This window comes from Kogia breviceps, chromosome 17 (assembly GCF_026419965.1).
Source record: "Kogia breviceps isolate mKogBre1 chromosome 17, mKogBre1 haplotype 1, whole genome shotgun sequence".
NCBI lineage: Eukaryota > Metazoa > Chordata > Mammalia > Artiodactyla > Physeteridae > Kogia > Kogia breviceps.
Window position 1 is genome coordinate 26,015,775 of NC_081326.1, and position 13,002 is coordinate 26,028,776.

The window sequence follows — 13,002 nt, forward strand, 5'->3', positions numbered from 1 at the left end:
GACTGAAAAGTATTAGAGGATGTTAGTAGGGAGGTTGATCAATATGATGAGGCCATCCATGTTTGCTGATTGACTCTATGGAAGTTAGGCTCCTACTGGCCCACAGAGACTGGAAGCCAGGAGTCCTATCTTTTTCTGTTGATTACATTTCAAAGGGAGAGCCTCCAGGTCTTGAAAAGACATGCCTGGGTTATAAAAGTTGTACAACTCAAAGGGGCATAGAAAGAATTTACAGGTGCAAGGTTTCTAAAGTAAATGCTGTAAGAAAAAGGAGGTCAGGGCCCATAATCAGAATGGAGTCTGTCAAAAGTGCAGTCAAGCTGAGGGGAACGTTAAGGCTTTCTTAGTAACAACTCAATCATAGTCTTTAAAAATTGAACCCTTTCTCCTGTAAATATACTCTTCTCTCTGCACCCTGCCTCTGTCACATCACCATTACATAAATCCTGTCAATCACATTGCCAACCTCGATATCATTTTCCATTCCTACTCTAGCCAGTATTGCAAAACCTGGCTTTTGGCATCTTTTTACTCCATCCCTTCTATTCTCTCAATGGTACTGCTGATACCCAAGCCCACTCACTTGCTCTATTGCAGTCACCTTATTTCTTTTTAAGAACTTTTAGCTGTTCTCTACACTTCTAGTTCCTCCTTAATTCATCTTCCTTGGGGCAAATTGATTTATACTACTAAAACATCCAAGGCCCCAGACTTGGGAATCAAACAGAACTAGGTTCACATCTTACAAGAGACCTAGTCCCAGAAATTACTACCTGCATAAAATTTGGAAAGGTCGTTATAAAATTTATAAAATGGGTAAAATAATATCTATTCCTTAAAATTATTGTGAGATTTAAATAAACACAATATCTCAGCAATTTTTTTAAGTGATTTATGTTGAATCTATGGTCACCTCAACTATCGAGGATACTTCTTGTGAACAACTTTGAGGTCATTTCCACCAGGAATGTACTTATGTAACTGGTATTTTAATCTAAAAGCATTCCTCTGCATACCTTCCCTAATGCTCATTTATGTCATTGTTAGTGACACTAGCCATAATAAGCACATCTTTCTAAATGGCATTTACTGGAATCATTGAGTTAAATTCATATTATACACAGGTGTTGTAAATTTTTTTTAAATTACAGTTTATACTGCAATGTGAAAACAATAATTTGAAGCCACTAGCTGGCTCTGATGAATAATGTGACTGTTTTTATATCAACATCCTTTCCAACCATCTGCTAAGTACAATACAGCTAGCAATTAGCTAGCAATTAAGCCAGCATGTCAAAAAACTTAACTGCCAACTCAACCAATTTTCAAAATGATATTAATTATAATAGCTCTACAGCAAAGTGAATTTAATAAAAATGCTTTGAACATAAATCCCAACAATTCTAACTTGTCTTCTAAATCATATGTACATGCTGAAATAGACATGAGAGGTACAGAAAAAAATATTTGAATATGAGGATTAAAATTTTATATCAAATTCTTTCCTTTCAGAGCTTTTTAAAGCCTGAGGCATTTTCCCTTAAACAGAAGTATTTACCTGTCACTTGCACTTCCTTTCCTTTGATAGCCATTGTTTAGTTTGAACATGTGCTTCTAACTAAGCAGATTTCTTCATTCTTGAATTTAAAATTGTCTGGTTCTTCCCTCCTGCATGTTGGTGGGAATGTAAGTTAGTGCAGCCACTGTGGAAAACAGTATGGAAGTTCTTCAGAAAACTAAAAATAGAATTACCATATTATCCAGCAATCCTACTCCTTGGCATACATCAGACAAAACTATAATTCAGAAAGATATATGCACCCCTATGTTCATAGCAGCACTCTTTGCAATAGCTAAGACATGGAAACAACATAAATGTCCATCAATAGATGAATGGATAAAGAAGATGTGGTACATATATACAATGGAATACTACTCAGCCATTATAAAGAATGAAACAATGCCATTTGCAGCAACATGGATGCAACTAGAGATTCTCATACTAAGTGAAGTAAGTCAGAAAGAGAAAGATAAATACCATATGATATCACTTATACATGGAATCTAAAATATGACACAAATGAACCTATCTACGAAATGGAAACATAATCATGGACATAGAGAACAGACTGGTGGTTGCCAAGGGGGCTGAGGTTGGGGGAGGGATGGAGTGGGAGGCTGGAGTCAGCAGATATAGGATTTTATATATAGGATGGATAAACCACAAGGTCCTACTGTATAACACAGAGAACTATGCTCAATATCCTATGATAAACCATAATGGAAAAGAATAGTTACAAATAGAATGTATATATAATTGAATAATTTTGCTGCACAGAAGTAATTAACACAACATTGTAAACCAACTACACTTCAGTAAAAACATTTTTTAATTAAAAAAAATTAAAACCTCAAAAAGAAATTGTCTTGTTCCTGAAGCGATTCAAAACACTCCCCTGGTATGTCAAATTAGGCTTTTTTTCTAGAAATATATTAGAAAGCAGCCCAAGCTATGGAGTCAGAAAGCCTTAGGTGGTAATTTCAACTCTTGTATATAGTAACTGTGGGTACCTTACTGAATATATGTATGCCTCAATTTCTCCTTCTGGAAAAATGATAAATAAGCCTGCCCTTCAGGATATTTCAAGACCTAAAGGTAATGAATGTCCCATAGTCAGCACTTTGTAAGCACTTACTAACTTGCAGCCAAAATAAACCTTTTTTTCTGTTGAAAATCATAATTTATATAATATTAGAGATATCTTTTAGTCACAGGCTGCTAACTTTTTGGTTCCTGATATAATCTTTTAAAAATCTAAAAGTAACTCACTTTTCTCACAAAAGAAATGTTGTGGTTGCCCCTCACTCTGACTTAAAAAGTCAACAAAGACTCAAAAAAATGCCATTGTTCAAAGACAGCCCTCCTCCTGCAAGCACTTGAAGACTTCATAGTTTACTTTTCTCCTGGAGACTTGTCAGTTATAAACATGAAAAATTTTCCTCTCAGAAATTCTCATACCCCACGATTGATTTTGCCTTAGTGGTGTGGGGCTCTTGTGTAGAATGTTTCAAGGAGGTTTCTTTTAGGTTCTTTGAATTTGTATTTTTGCTACCATGGTTCCAAATTCAAAAATCACTGTGACTGTATGAAAAGAATTTGATACCCAGACATTTATTTTCAGTTTTTTAGTTCCACAAAAATTCATGAATATATTCAACAAATATTTAATTTACATGTAAGCCTCTGAGCCACCAGGGATACAAAAACGTATAAAAAGTTTTCTGCCCCAAAGAAGCTTCAGTAGTAGAGACATAAATTCATGCACGTGTGTGTGCGCACACACACACACACACACACACACACACACTCACAATAAAGAGTAAAAGTGAGAAGTACGAAAAGAATTATGCAGATAAAGAGACTGTTATGAAGTTAAGAATAAACTAAAAAACTAACAACTACTAATAAACTACTCATTTCTAAGAGAAGTAGAATTAGATAATTCATAAAAATAGAAGAAGTTGCTTTGTTTCTTTCTATTTCAACAAGATAATAACTGGATCAAAACTGCTTGGTAAGCTGTGAACCAACAATTTTATAAACAAGATATGCTTTCATGTGTGATTTTTTTCGTGAAACCTATCACTGCTTAGTGATTTTAACATTTCTCATTAAGATAATGACAAAAATCTATGGTGGCCACATTACTAAAGAACAGACTGATTGGATTTCTGTTAAACTCCTATGAATCAATTGCCATTATAATTAAGCTTTTTTTCTCAACCCAGATAATGCCTTCCATGCATCTAGCTTTCAAATTAATGACTGGATGAATGAGGATGTTATAGTATGTTTTTGCAATGAACTATAATAATACACAACTGCCTTTGAAATAGGTCATCAGAGGAATTACAGGTATGTTGTATATTAATACACAAAAACAGAGTAACTTAAAACACTATGTCTGTCTAAACAGAAATTAAGGGACCATGTCAAAGCCAAAATTGTCTTTGTAATATATGTTTCTTAATGATCAGTAGTGATGAATTATTTTGATATGGACAACTTATCTATAGCAATCAAGTAATCAATATAGATTCAACTCAAGAACTATTTAGAACCTCTTAAGAGAACATGTTTGTGTGTCCTTTATAGTTTAAAAAACGCATTCACCTCTTTTTACTCATTTGAGCATACTGTAGCCTTCCGAAAGATGTCAACTTTATGCTCACCTTTTAGAGAAGAAAATTACGGTTAATAGAACTAGTAATTAGCAAAAGTGTGGATCCCAAATCCTATATTCTCTCTAATACCTTATCTCTTCTCTGTATAAGGCGTTCAATGAGGGGTACAGAGAACATCAAAGTATTTCTTGATAACTGACTCAAGAAATATTTTGATGTTCTCTCTACCCCTCATGCACTTTTCACTTTGTAAAAGATTGATATCTTTATCATCCCCTTAGAGTGTGATAATGACATTTTGAGGTAATAGCTCAAGTTTCAAGAAAGCTTAAGCATGAGAAAAGGAGAAGACAACAACAGAACTATCTGATCCACGTTTTGGTTGATCAAAGGAGGAGGGATTGTATTCGACTAAGAAGATCAGGAAAGTCATCTTGGATTCCAAAGATAACTGAAGCAAATTGTCACACAAAGCCAAATGAGGACTACACAACTCCAAGATCTGGTCCTACATATATTCTCTGAAAATCCATTACACTTTTTGGACCAGAGATTTTTCTAGAGAAAAAAAAAAAGAAACAATATAACTTTCAACATCAAAAAGTGACGGTTCTTAAAGAACATATATTTCTGAAGTCATTAGAGAAGAAATAGATATGCCAGACCAAATGAATTTCCAATATAATGTGAATTTTAACCAGAAGCCCATTTGTGTGTTATAACAAAAGAATAAACACAATGACTTAAAATTGAGAAAGTTTGACTTTAGGAAAAGTTGTAATATTAGGAACATTTTTTATAGAATAATAATTATCCAATCCCAGACCTTCATTCTTTTTCCTTTCTTAAAATACCAACAGCAGGACTTGAGAGTCAGGGCATTTGAAACACCAATGTAGTGACCAAGAGTGGCTAAAAGTGAGAGGGTCAGGTGATAAGTACAAAAACCTCTTTTAGGAGAAAGAGTGGAACATCAAAGGTATGATTAATATCAGAGGATTCCAAATTTTCAGTGCTCTCACTAGTCTGTCCATCACAGCTTTTTGTAAAATTAAAATATAGTTGATTTACAATATTTTGTTAGTTTCAGGTGTACAGCAAAGAACAGAAAAAAGTGGTCTGGAACTGAACCCTGAACCCATAATATCTCATTGGAGTTATGCCTGTATTTATATAAGTAACTATTATTACAATTCTAAACAATTTATAGGAGAGGATATCTTCTTACTTATACATAATGTTTATCCATTTATTGATTTACATATTAGTTATGTTTGAAAAGATTTGTGCTTAGTCAAAATGTATATAACAATGCTTATTTTCCTTTTAACTCACATTACGAAGAAGACCAAGAATGAATACCCCCAAATATTTTAGCTCTATAAAGTATCCTTATTGCTGTAAAATATAAATAAATAAACTCAAAGTGCAACGTCTTTTAAAACTCGAATAATGGGATAATCATCTGATAAAATAATAATCAAAATGAGTGTGAAAAGCACATAGATTTTGACATAGTCATGTACACATGGGAATAAGAGAAGGAGGTACATAAGATAATCTTATTTATTCAATAGCCAGTGCTTCTTGGTATTTTCAAAAGAGAACAGAACCAACCACTACGGGAAATAATTATTATGTTGTCAGCATAATTCCCAATTGGGCAAATTTCTGTGAACAAAATGCACACACCCTGGCTTTAGAGGGAATTCTGTTAATGTAGAACGTAGCTTCATTTGTTGAGCACTTACTATTTGCAAATCACTAAACTAAACACTTTGATTTACTACTCCAGGCCCTGAAAGTTAAAATCTATCTATCCTGATTGTGTGGATGAGAAAACTGAGGCACAAGGAGGGTTTATCATTTCAGCATCGCAAAGCTTGTAAATGATGAAGCTCCACATTGAACGCAGGCTCTCTTACACCAGAATTTTAATCTTCACCCTTGTGGTTAATCACATATACCAACAGAATTTAGTGTAAAATATCAAACGATTGTTCACATGGACATGTTGTTGACAGCTAACATATCTGCTTTTGTACCCTTTTCCTCAGTGACTTTTTGTCTTCTTCACTTAGGTTTGAACTTGTCAGTAAGAGCTTTCTTCATCTTCCTTCCTTGAGTGAACAAATTCTGTTTTAGCTGATTTTTTTTTTTTTTTTGCTTTATTTTCTCCTCAGAGAGAACATCCTTACCAGAAAGAACTACATATAACCAGAAATATCAATCTGTTTATGTAAATCTTCGTTTCTTTATATACAAGTACCATCTGCATTCTTCAATTTTTTGCTAATTCTGTTAAAAAAAATATGCTTACATGTAAATACACAGAGATGAACATAATTTACATGACAATAAATTCAACCTTAATGTAATATTACTTTGTCTTCCTCACACACTTAATAATACAGAGTTTACCCCTTCATAGACTGTTTTTTCATGGTTTATCCAAATGGCTCATGAGCAACCCAAAGTAGTAGTCATTTGCTTTTTCCCCCCCCTCACCAGAAGCTCAGAAGAAGAAATTGGAAGAGAGTATAGAGCTGATCCAAGATGAATGTGTGTCAGAGAATGCAGATCACTCTACAGAGGAGCCTGCTGAAGGAGGGCCAGATGCCGATGGAGAAGAGATGACTGATGGGATAGAGGAGGACTTCGATGAAGATGGGGGTCATGAGCTGGTAGGAACTAAACATTTGGTGTCCACACCCCTTTGGTAATAGTACCAGCATGTCAGCGACTCATTCATTCTAAAATATAGATTAATTATTGGGGGCTTATTTCTTTCTTACATGCATATATTTAAGGCAACCTCAAACAGTGCTTTGCACATAATAAGTGCTCAATATATTTTTGCTAATTTAAAATGTGAGGGAATAAATGAATGAACAGGACTATTATATATGAGATTAGGTATATTTACAGCCTCATATGAAAGATTATCTTTCTCAAAAGCTTCATCATGAAAGGAATCTTGTGTTTGTGCAGTTACACATGAGCTGTGCATGGGTATAATATCCTGGTAACAAAACAACCATTTACTGGACGATACATGGCTCCCCTCTTATTTAGTAGTGTCACTCACTGATGATAATTATATTAGTTATATGGCCAACAGCCCTTTGTACACTCTGCTCATTAAGATGATCCTTCGGTGTATAGCCAGTTTATCATCTTCAGTGCCTGTGCTGCTTGAAAACCAGTTTTTATGAGTTGCGGATTTGACCGAGACTTGATTCTTTACATGTTTTGTTTTCCCAATGTTGTAATCATTATACAGCTCATTTCCAGATGTTCTTTCCTGTATAATCACACCAGGGACTTGGTAAATATATACTGATGAGAATGCTACTCCTCATATTTTATCAGCCATGAAAATTAAATATACTATCTTAAAGGGACTGACTAATAAGAATAAGGCAAATGTGTGTGTATGTGTGTGTGTGTGTTGCCAGCTCTCAAGTATCTATGGACTGATTGCATTAAACTTGATTTATCCTAGGTAATATCAGATTCCAATTTGCTTTAATACCAACTGTTATTTAACTGATTTTGTCGTGGTTGTTGTTTTGGCATGGTAACTACCCTATCACTAGTTTCATTTATGGAATTCTATATTGATTTTTAACATTCCAGCTCTGTTTAAGTTGCATGGTACCTTTATTTAAACTTTTCAGATATGAGCCTTTAACAACCACCCTTATTTTTACAAAAGTCTGCATCAGTTTGAAGGACTTGAGTACCTATTTTTAGAACTGTTTTGCTTTCTAGAGTCTGTTGAGCAGGGACTAGAATGAAAGACTACCACGTTTCTCAGCTTCTCCTTAGGCAGGACTTTAATCCAACAACATAAGTTCCTCAAGACATTCTAATCAGACTTTTATGGTCACCATCTCATTGTAACTGCTCTTGTTGAGATCTCTGGAGGTCTCCATGTTTCCATTACCAATGGTTGCCTCTCCGTTCTTATTTTAATTAACCTGTCAGCAGAATTTGGCTTAAAACTGGTTAGGAGAATTTCTCAGAATACTAGTTGTTCATTATCATTCACCCATGCTAGAAACTTTCCCGCCATATTCCCACTAAATACTGGAATAGCCCAGGGCTTTGTCATGGGCCACCTTCTCTTTCTACACACTTTCACAAGGTAACTTCATCAAACACCAGAGCTTTGAGTATTATTTATAGGCCAAAGATTCCTAAATCTATATTTCTAATTTCGTCTCTTCCTGGAATTTTAGACTCAAGTAGATGCCTCTCTCCTCATAAATGTTCAATAAACAATTGAAATTTAACACGCCAGAAACATTCTTGATTTTTTCCAGCCATCTTATTACTTTCCAGCCTTCCTCTTTCTGGTAAACAGCATCATTATCCGCACAGTTGTTAAAAACCAAAAAGACAACGATTACCTTTGATTCGCTCCACCTTCCCCCTTTCATTCTACCTCCAAATCATAGCCCAAAGCTAGTTACATCTCCACTACAGCTAAACTGGCTTTTCTGCCTCAGCCCATGCGATCCGTTCTCCACACAAGGAGGATAAAAATCTTTTAAACTGTATACCAGATAATGCTACTTCCTTGCTTAAAATCCTACAGTGCTTTTATCACACTTAGAATCAAAATCCCTAAGTGTGTGAATTTAAATTGAAATTGGGTGGAGGATGCCAGGAGAGAGAGATAGAGAGAGAGCTTGCTGAGGAGAAAGAAAATCTCCAGTGCTGACCGGAAAGGAATTTAGCACACAGGTGTATGTATAGGCTGGCCTTCGATGTGAAGAGAGACACTCTTCCATTGCAACAAACTAGTAAATCTGAGGACTTGGTGGCAGGTGCTTGAGGGAATTCAAGCACGAACTGTAAATCAGAGGGTGATAATCTATGGAGAATGAGGAGAGATGGGCATTGTCACAGATTTAAGGAGAAAGGAGAAGATTTGAAGAAGCGAGAATGGAAAACATAGAAGATCACTAATTTGGAAAACATAAAGATTGATGGTTAGTGTCCATAGCCAGTTGAGGCTAGAGACCAAGAATTAAAGAGTACTAGTTTGCAAACTTTAAAGTGCATCAGAATAACCTGGAGTTTGTTAATTCCCATTCCAGGTGGTTAAAACACATATTGCTGTGTCCCATTCCAAGAGTTTCTGATTCAGTATGCTGAGTGTGTCTGGGAATTCGCATTTCTAACGGGTTCCCAAGTCATGCTGATACTGCCAGTCTGGGGTTCTCTTTGAGAACCACTGTTCAGCAGGGAAGGAGGGGAACCTAGGAGAAGGCTGAGAGGGAAAAAACAGGCATGAAGGAAATAGAAGTCCCTATACCATTAAGGACCAGAGGAAAGGAAAGGAAATGAATAAGAAAAAAGCAATGGTTGTCCTCAGAGACTGAGATATTTCAGAGGAGTGACAGTTAGGTGATGAGAAAATCCATGGGACGGGGTGATGGAAGTGGGATCAGAAGAAAAGTCACTGCATATGAAGAATTCAAGGAACTGAGAGTCTCAGATGCAAGATGGCTCATCTACATGTGCATGAAATCACTCCAAATATCAGATAGAAGTACAAGAATAAGACAGCTATGAAAAGTCAGCTGTCATGAAAGAGATAGCAAGGACCATTTCAGTCCCAGATCTGTCACTATCCAATCCAGTTGATTCACCTTAAACATAACTTCTCTGAGTCTCAACTTTCTTATCTGCAAAATAGTAAGGTTAGGTCAGAAATTTCTAAAATCCATTTTGTTTGATCTTTCCTCTGAGTGAGTCTGTGTTCCAGGAACACCATGTCTGAAAGAGCAAGGGTTAAGCATGCAGCCAAGGGAACAAAGCCAAACCATAGTGTTTGGTTTATGTTCTAAACACACAGAAAGTAACTGATTAGAACTATTGATGCCTGGAGGTTCTCGGGTTTTCTCCCTCATGTCTTGCATTATAATTGGGAGTTTAGCTAATGGGAGGTAAGGATACTATCTCTAGTATCTCATTTCATTTCTAAAACTTGGAAAACAATGAGTGAGGATGAGTGTAATACTCAGTCTCTACAGTCTAAATGGAGACTGGGGAGTCCCTCCCAGTGATTGATCAAGAGAAAATTCCCTGTTCTGGTGTGTACTATTTTCTCTTTTCCAGACCACATGAACCAAGTCATCCTTGGTTCCTGAAAAGGAAAGTAAAAACACAAATATTCTCTTTTTGAAGAGTGGGGATGATTACAGATTCAGCGAGGATACATTATAATTAGGTCTTTAGCACATACAGTAGGAACCAAAAAGAAGAAATGGTATCCACGTGCACAGTCAGCTGCTCAAAGAAAATCTGAAATGAATGGGAAATAAGACTTGTATCTGAAGCAAAGGAGATCCAACAAAATGTGAGAGTGGGACAGCCATAAGTGGTGGCACCCCTTGTGGAGCATGTGGGAAGCTGCTCCATACGTTGCCTAGATCTAAATATTCAGTTAGTGAAATCGATTTCCATTAAGCAATCCATTCAACTAATGTTCAGGTGCCTACTGTGTGTGAATCAGGTGCTACAAAAATTGTACAGATAACTAAAACTATTGCTTTATGTTTAAAGTGAAATGTTTAAGTAAATGGTTGCTTTTCTCAAGTAGCTTAGTGCCTTAGAGAAGACTGATTTCCTCATGTAAAAAATAATATACTTGGACTTCATAATTTATAAGAAGCGAGCCAGGGCTAAAAATCTGTGATTCTATAATAATCTATACCTATGTATTTCATTAGTGCCTATAAATTAAGACTTGAATATATTTAAAATTGAACTCCATATTGATGCATTATACAAACACTATCAAACTGTTATCAAACTGGTTTCCGAATAAATCCATTAGCATTTATTTATTGACCACCTTTGACCATTTATTGATTATTTATTGACCATTTATTGATTGACCACTAATGAGATTTTTGCTATGGGAATAAAGAAGGAAATCTTATTATTTCCATCAAGAAGGCTATCAAAAATTCGAATTGGTTCAAGATGACAGAATAGAAAGACGTGCTCTCACTCCCTCTTGCAAGAACACCAGAATCACAACTAACTGCTGAACAATCATTGACAGGAAGACACTGGAACTCACCAAAAAAGATACCCCCCATCCAAAGACAAAGGACAAGCCACAATGAGAGATAGGAGGGGTGCAATCACAAAAAAATCAAATCCCATAACTGCTGGGTGGGTGACTCACAAACTGGAGAACACTTATACCACAGAAGTCGACCGACTGGAGTGAAGGTACTGAGCTCCATGTCAGGATTCCGAACATGGGGGTCTGGCAACAGGAGGAGGAATTCCTAGAGAATCAGACTTTGAAGCCTACTGGGATTTGATTACAGGACTTCAACAGGACTGGGAGAAACAGAGACTACACTCTTGGAGGGCAGACACAAAGTAGTATGTGATTGGGACCCAGGGGAAAGAGCAGTGACCCCATAGGAAACTGAAGCAGACCTACCTGCTAGGGTTGGCAAGTCTCCTGCAGAGGTGAGGGGTGGCTTTGTCTCACTGTGAGGACAAGGACACTGGCAGCAGAAGTTCCAGGAAGTACCCTTGTGATAAGCCTGCCCAGAGTCCACCATTAGTCCCATCAAAGAGCCCAGGTAGGCTCCAGTGTTGGGTTGCCTCAGGCCAAACAACCGACAGGGAGGAAACCCAGCCCCACCCATCAGCAGACAACAGGATTAAAGTTTTACAGAGCTTTGTCCAACAGAGCAACAGCCAGCTGTACCCAACACCAGTCCCTTCCATCAGGAAACTTGCACAAACCTCTTAGATAGCTTCATCTACCAGAGGGCAGACAGCAGAAGCAAGATGAACTACAATCCTGCAGCCTGTAAAATAAAAACCACATTCACAGAAAGATAGAGAAGATGAAACGGTAGAGGGCTATGTATCAGATGAAAGAACAAGATAAAAAGCCAAAAAAAAAAAAAAAAAAAAAAAAACCTAAATGAAGTGATATAGGCAACCTTCCAGAAAAAGAATTCAGAATAATGATAGTGAAGATGATCCAGGACATTGGAAAAAGAATGGAGGAAAAGAATGAGAAGATGAAAGAAATGATTAACAAAGATCTAGAAGAATTAAAGAACAAACAAACAGATGAACAATACAATAACTAAAATGAAAAATACACTAAAAGGAATCAATAGCAGAATAACTGAGGCAGAAGAATGGATAAATGACCTGGAAGACAAAATGGTGGAATTCACTGCTGCAGAACAGAATAAAGAAAAAAGAATTAAAAGAAATGAAGGCAGCCTAAGAGACCTCTGGGACAACATTAAACACAACAACATTCACATTATAGGGGTCCTAGAAAGAGAAGAGAGAGAGAAAGGACCAGAGAAAATATTTTGGAAGAAATTATAGTCGAAAACTTCCCTAACATGGGAAAAGAAATAGCCAACCAAGTCCAGGAAGTGCAGAGTCCCATACAGGATAAACCCAAGGAGAAGCACACTGAGACACATAGTAATCAAACTGGCAAAAATTAAAGACAAAGGAAAATTATTGAAACCAGCAAGGGAAAAATGACAAATACAATACAAGGGAACTCCCATAAGATTAACAGCTGATTTCTCAGCAGAAACTCTACAAGGCAAAAAGGAGTGATATGATATACTTAAAGTGATGAAAGGGAGGAAACTACAACCAAGATTACTTTACCCAGCAAAGATCTCATTCAGATTCAATGAAGAAGTCAAAGATTTACAGACAAGCAAAAGCTAAGAGAATTCAGTACCAGCAAACCAGCTTTACAACAAATGCTAAAGGAACTTCTCTAAGTGGGAA

General features: G+C 36.3%; 1 protein-coding gene across 16 annotated transcripts in view; it reads left to right on the top strand.

Moving 5' to 3' along the window:
• Positions 1-13,002, top strand: part of RALYL (RALY RNA binding protein like) — an 832,931-nt gene that overhangs the window by 762,865 nt on the left and 57,064 nt on the right. For 8 of the 16 annotated variants that reach the window (XM_067018139.1, XM_067018137.1, XM_067018136.1 and 5 more), the window contains one exon: positions 6,697-6,869. The exons of the other annotated variants lie outside the window; for them this stretch is intronic. In XM_067018139.1, coding sequence (XP_066874240.1) covers positions 6,697-6,869 — 173 coding nt within the window. The remainder of the gene's footprint in view (positions 1-6,696; positions 6,870-13,002) is intronic. 16 annotated transcript variants of the gene reach the window in all.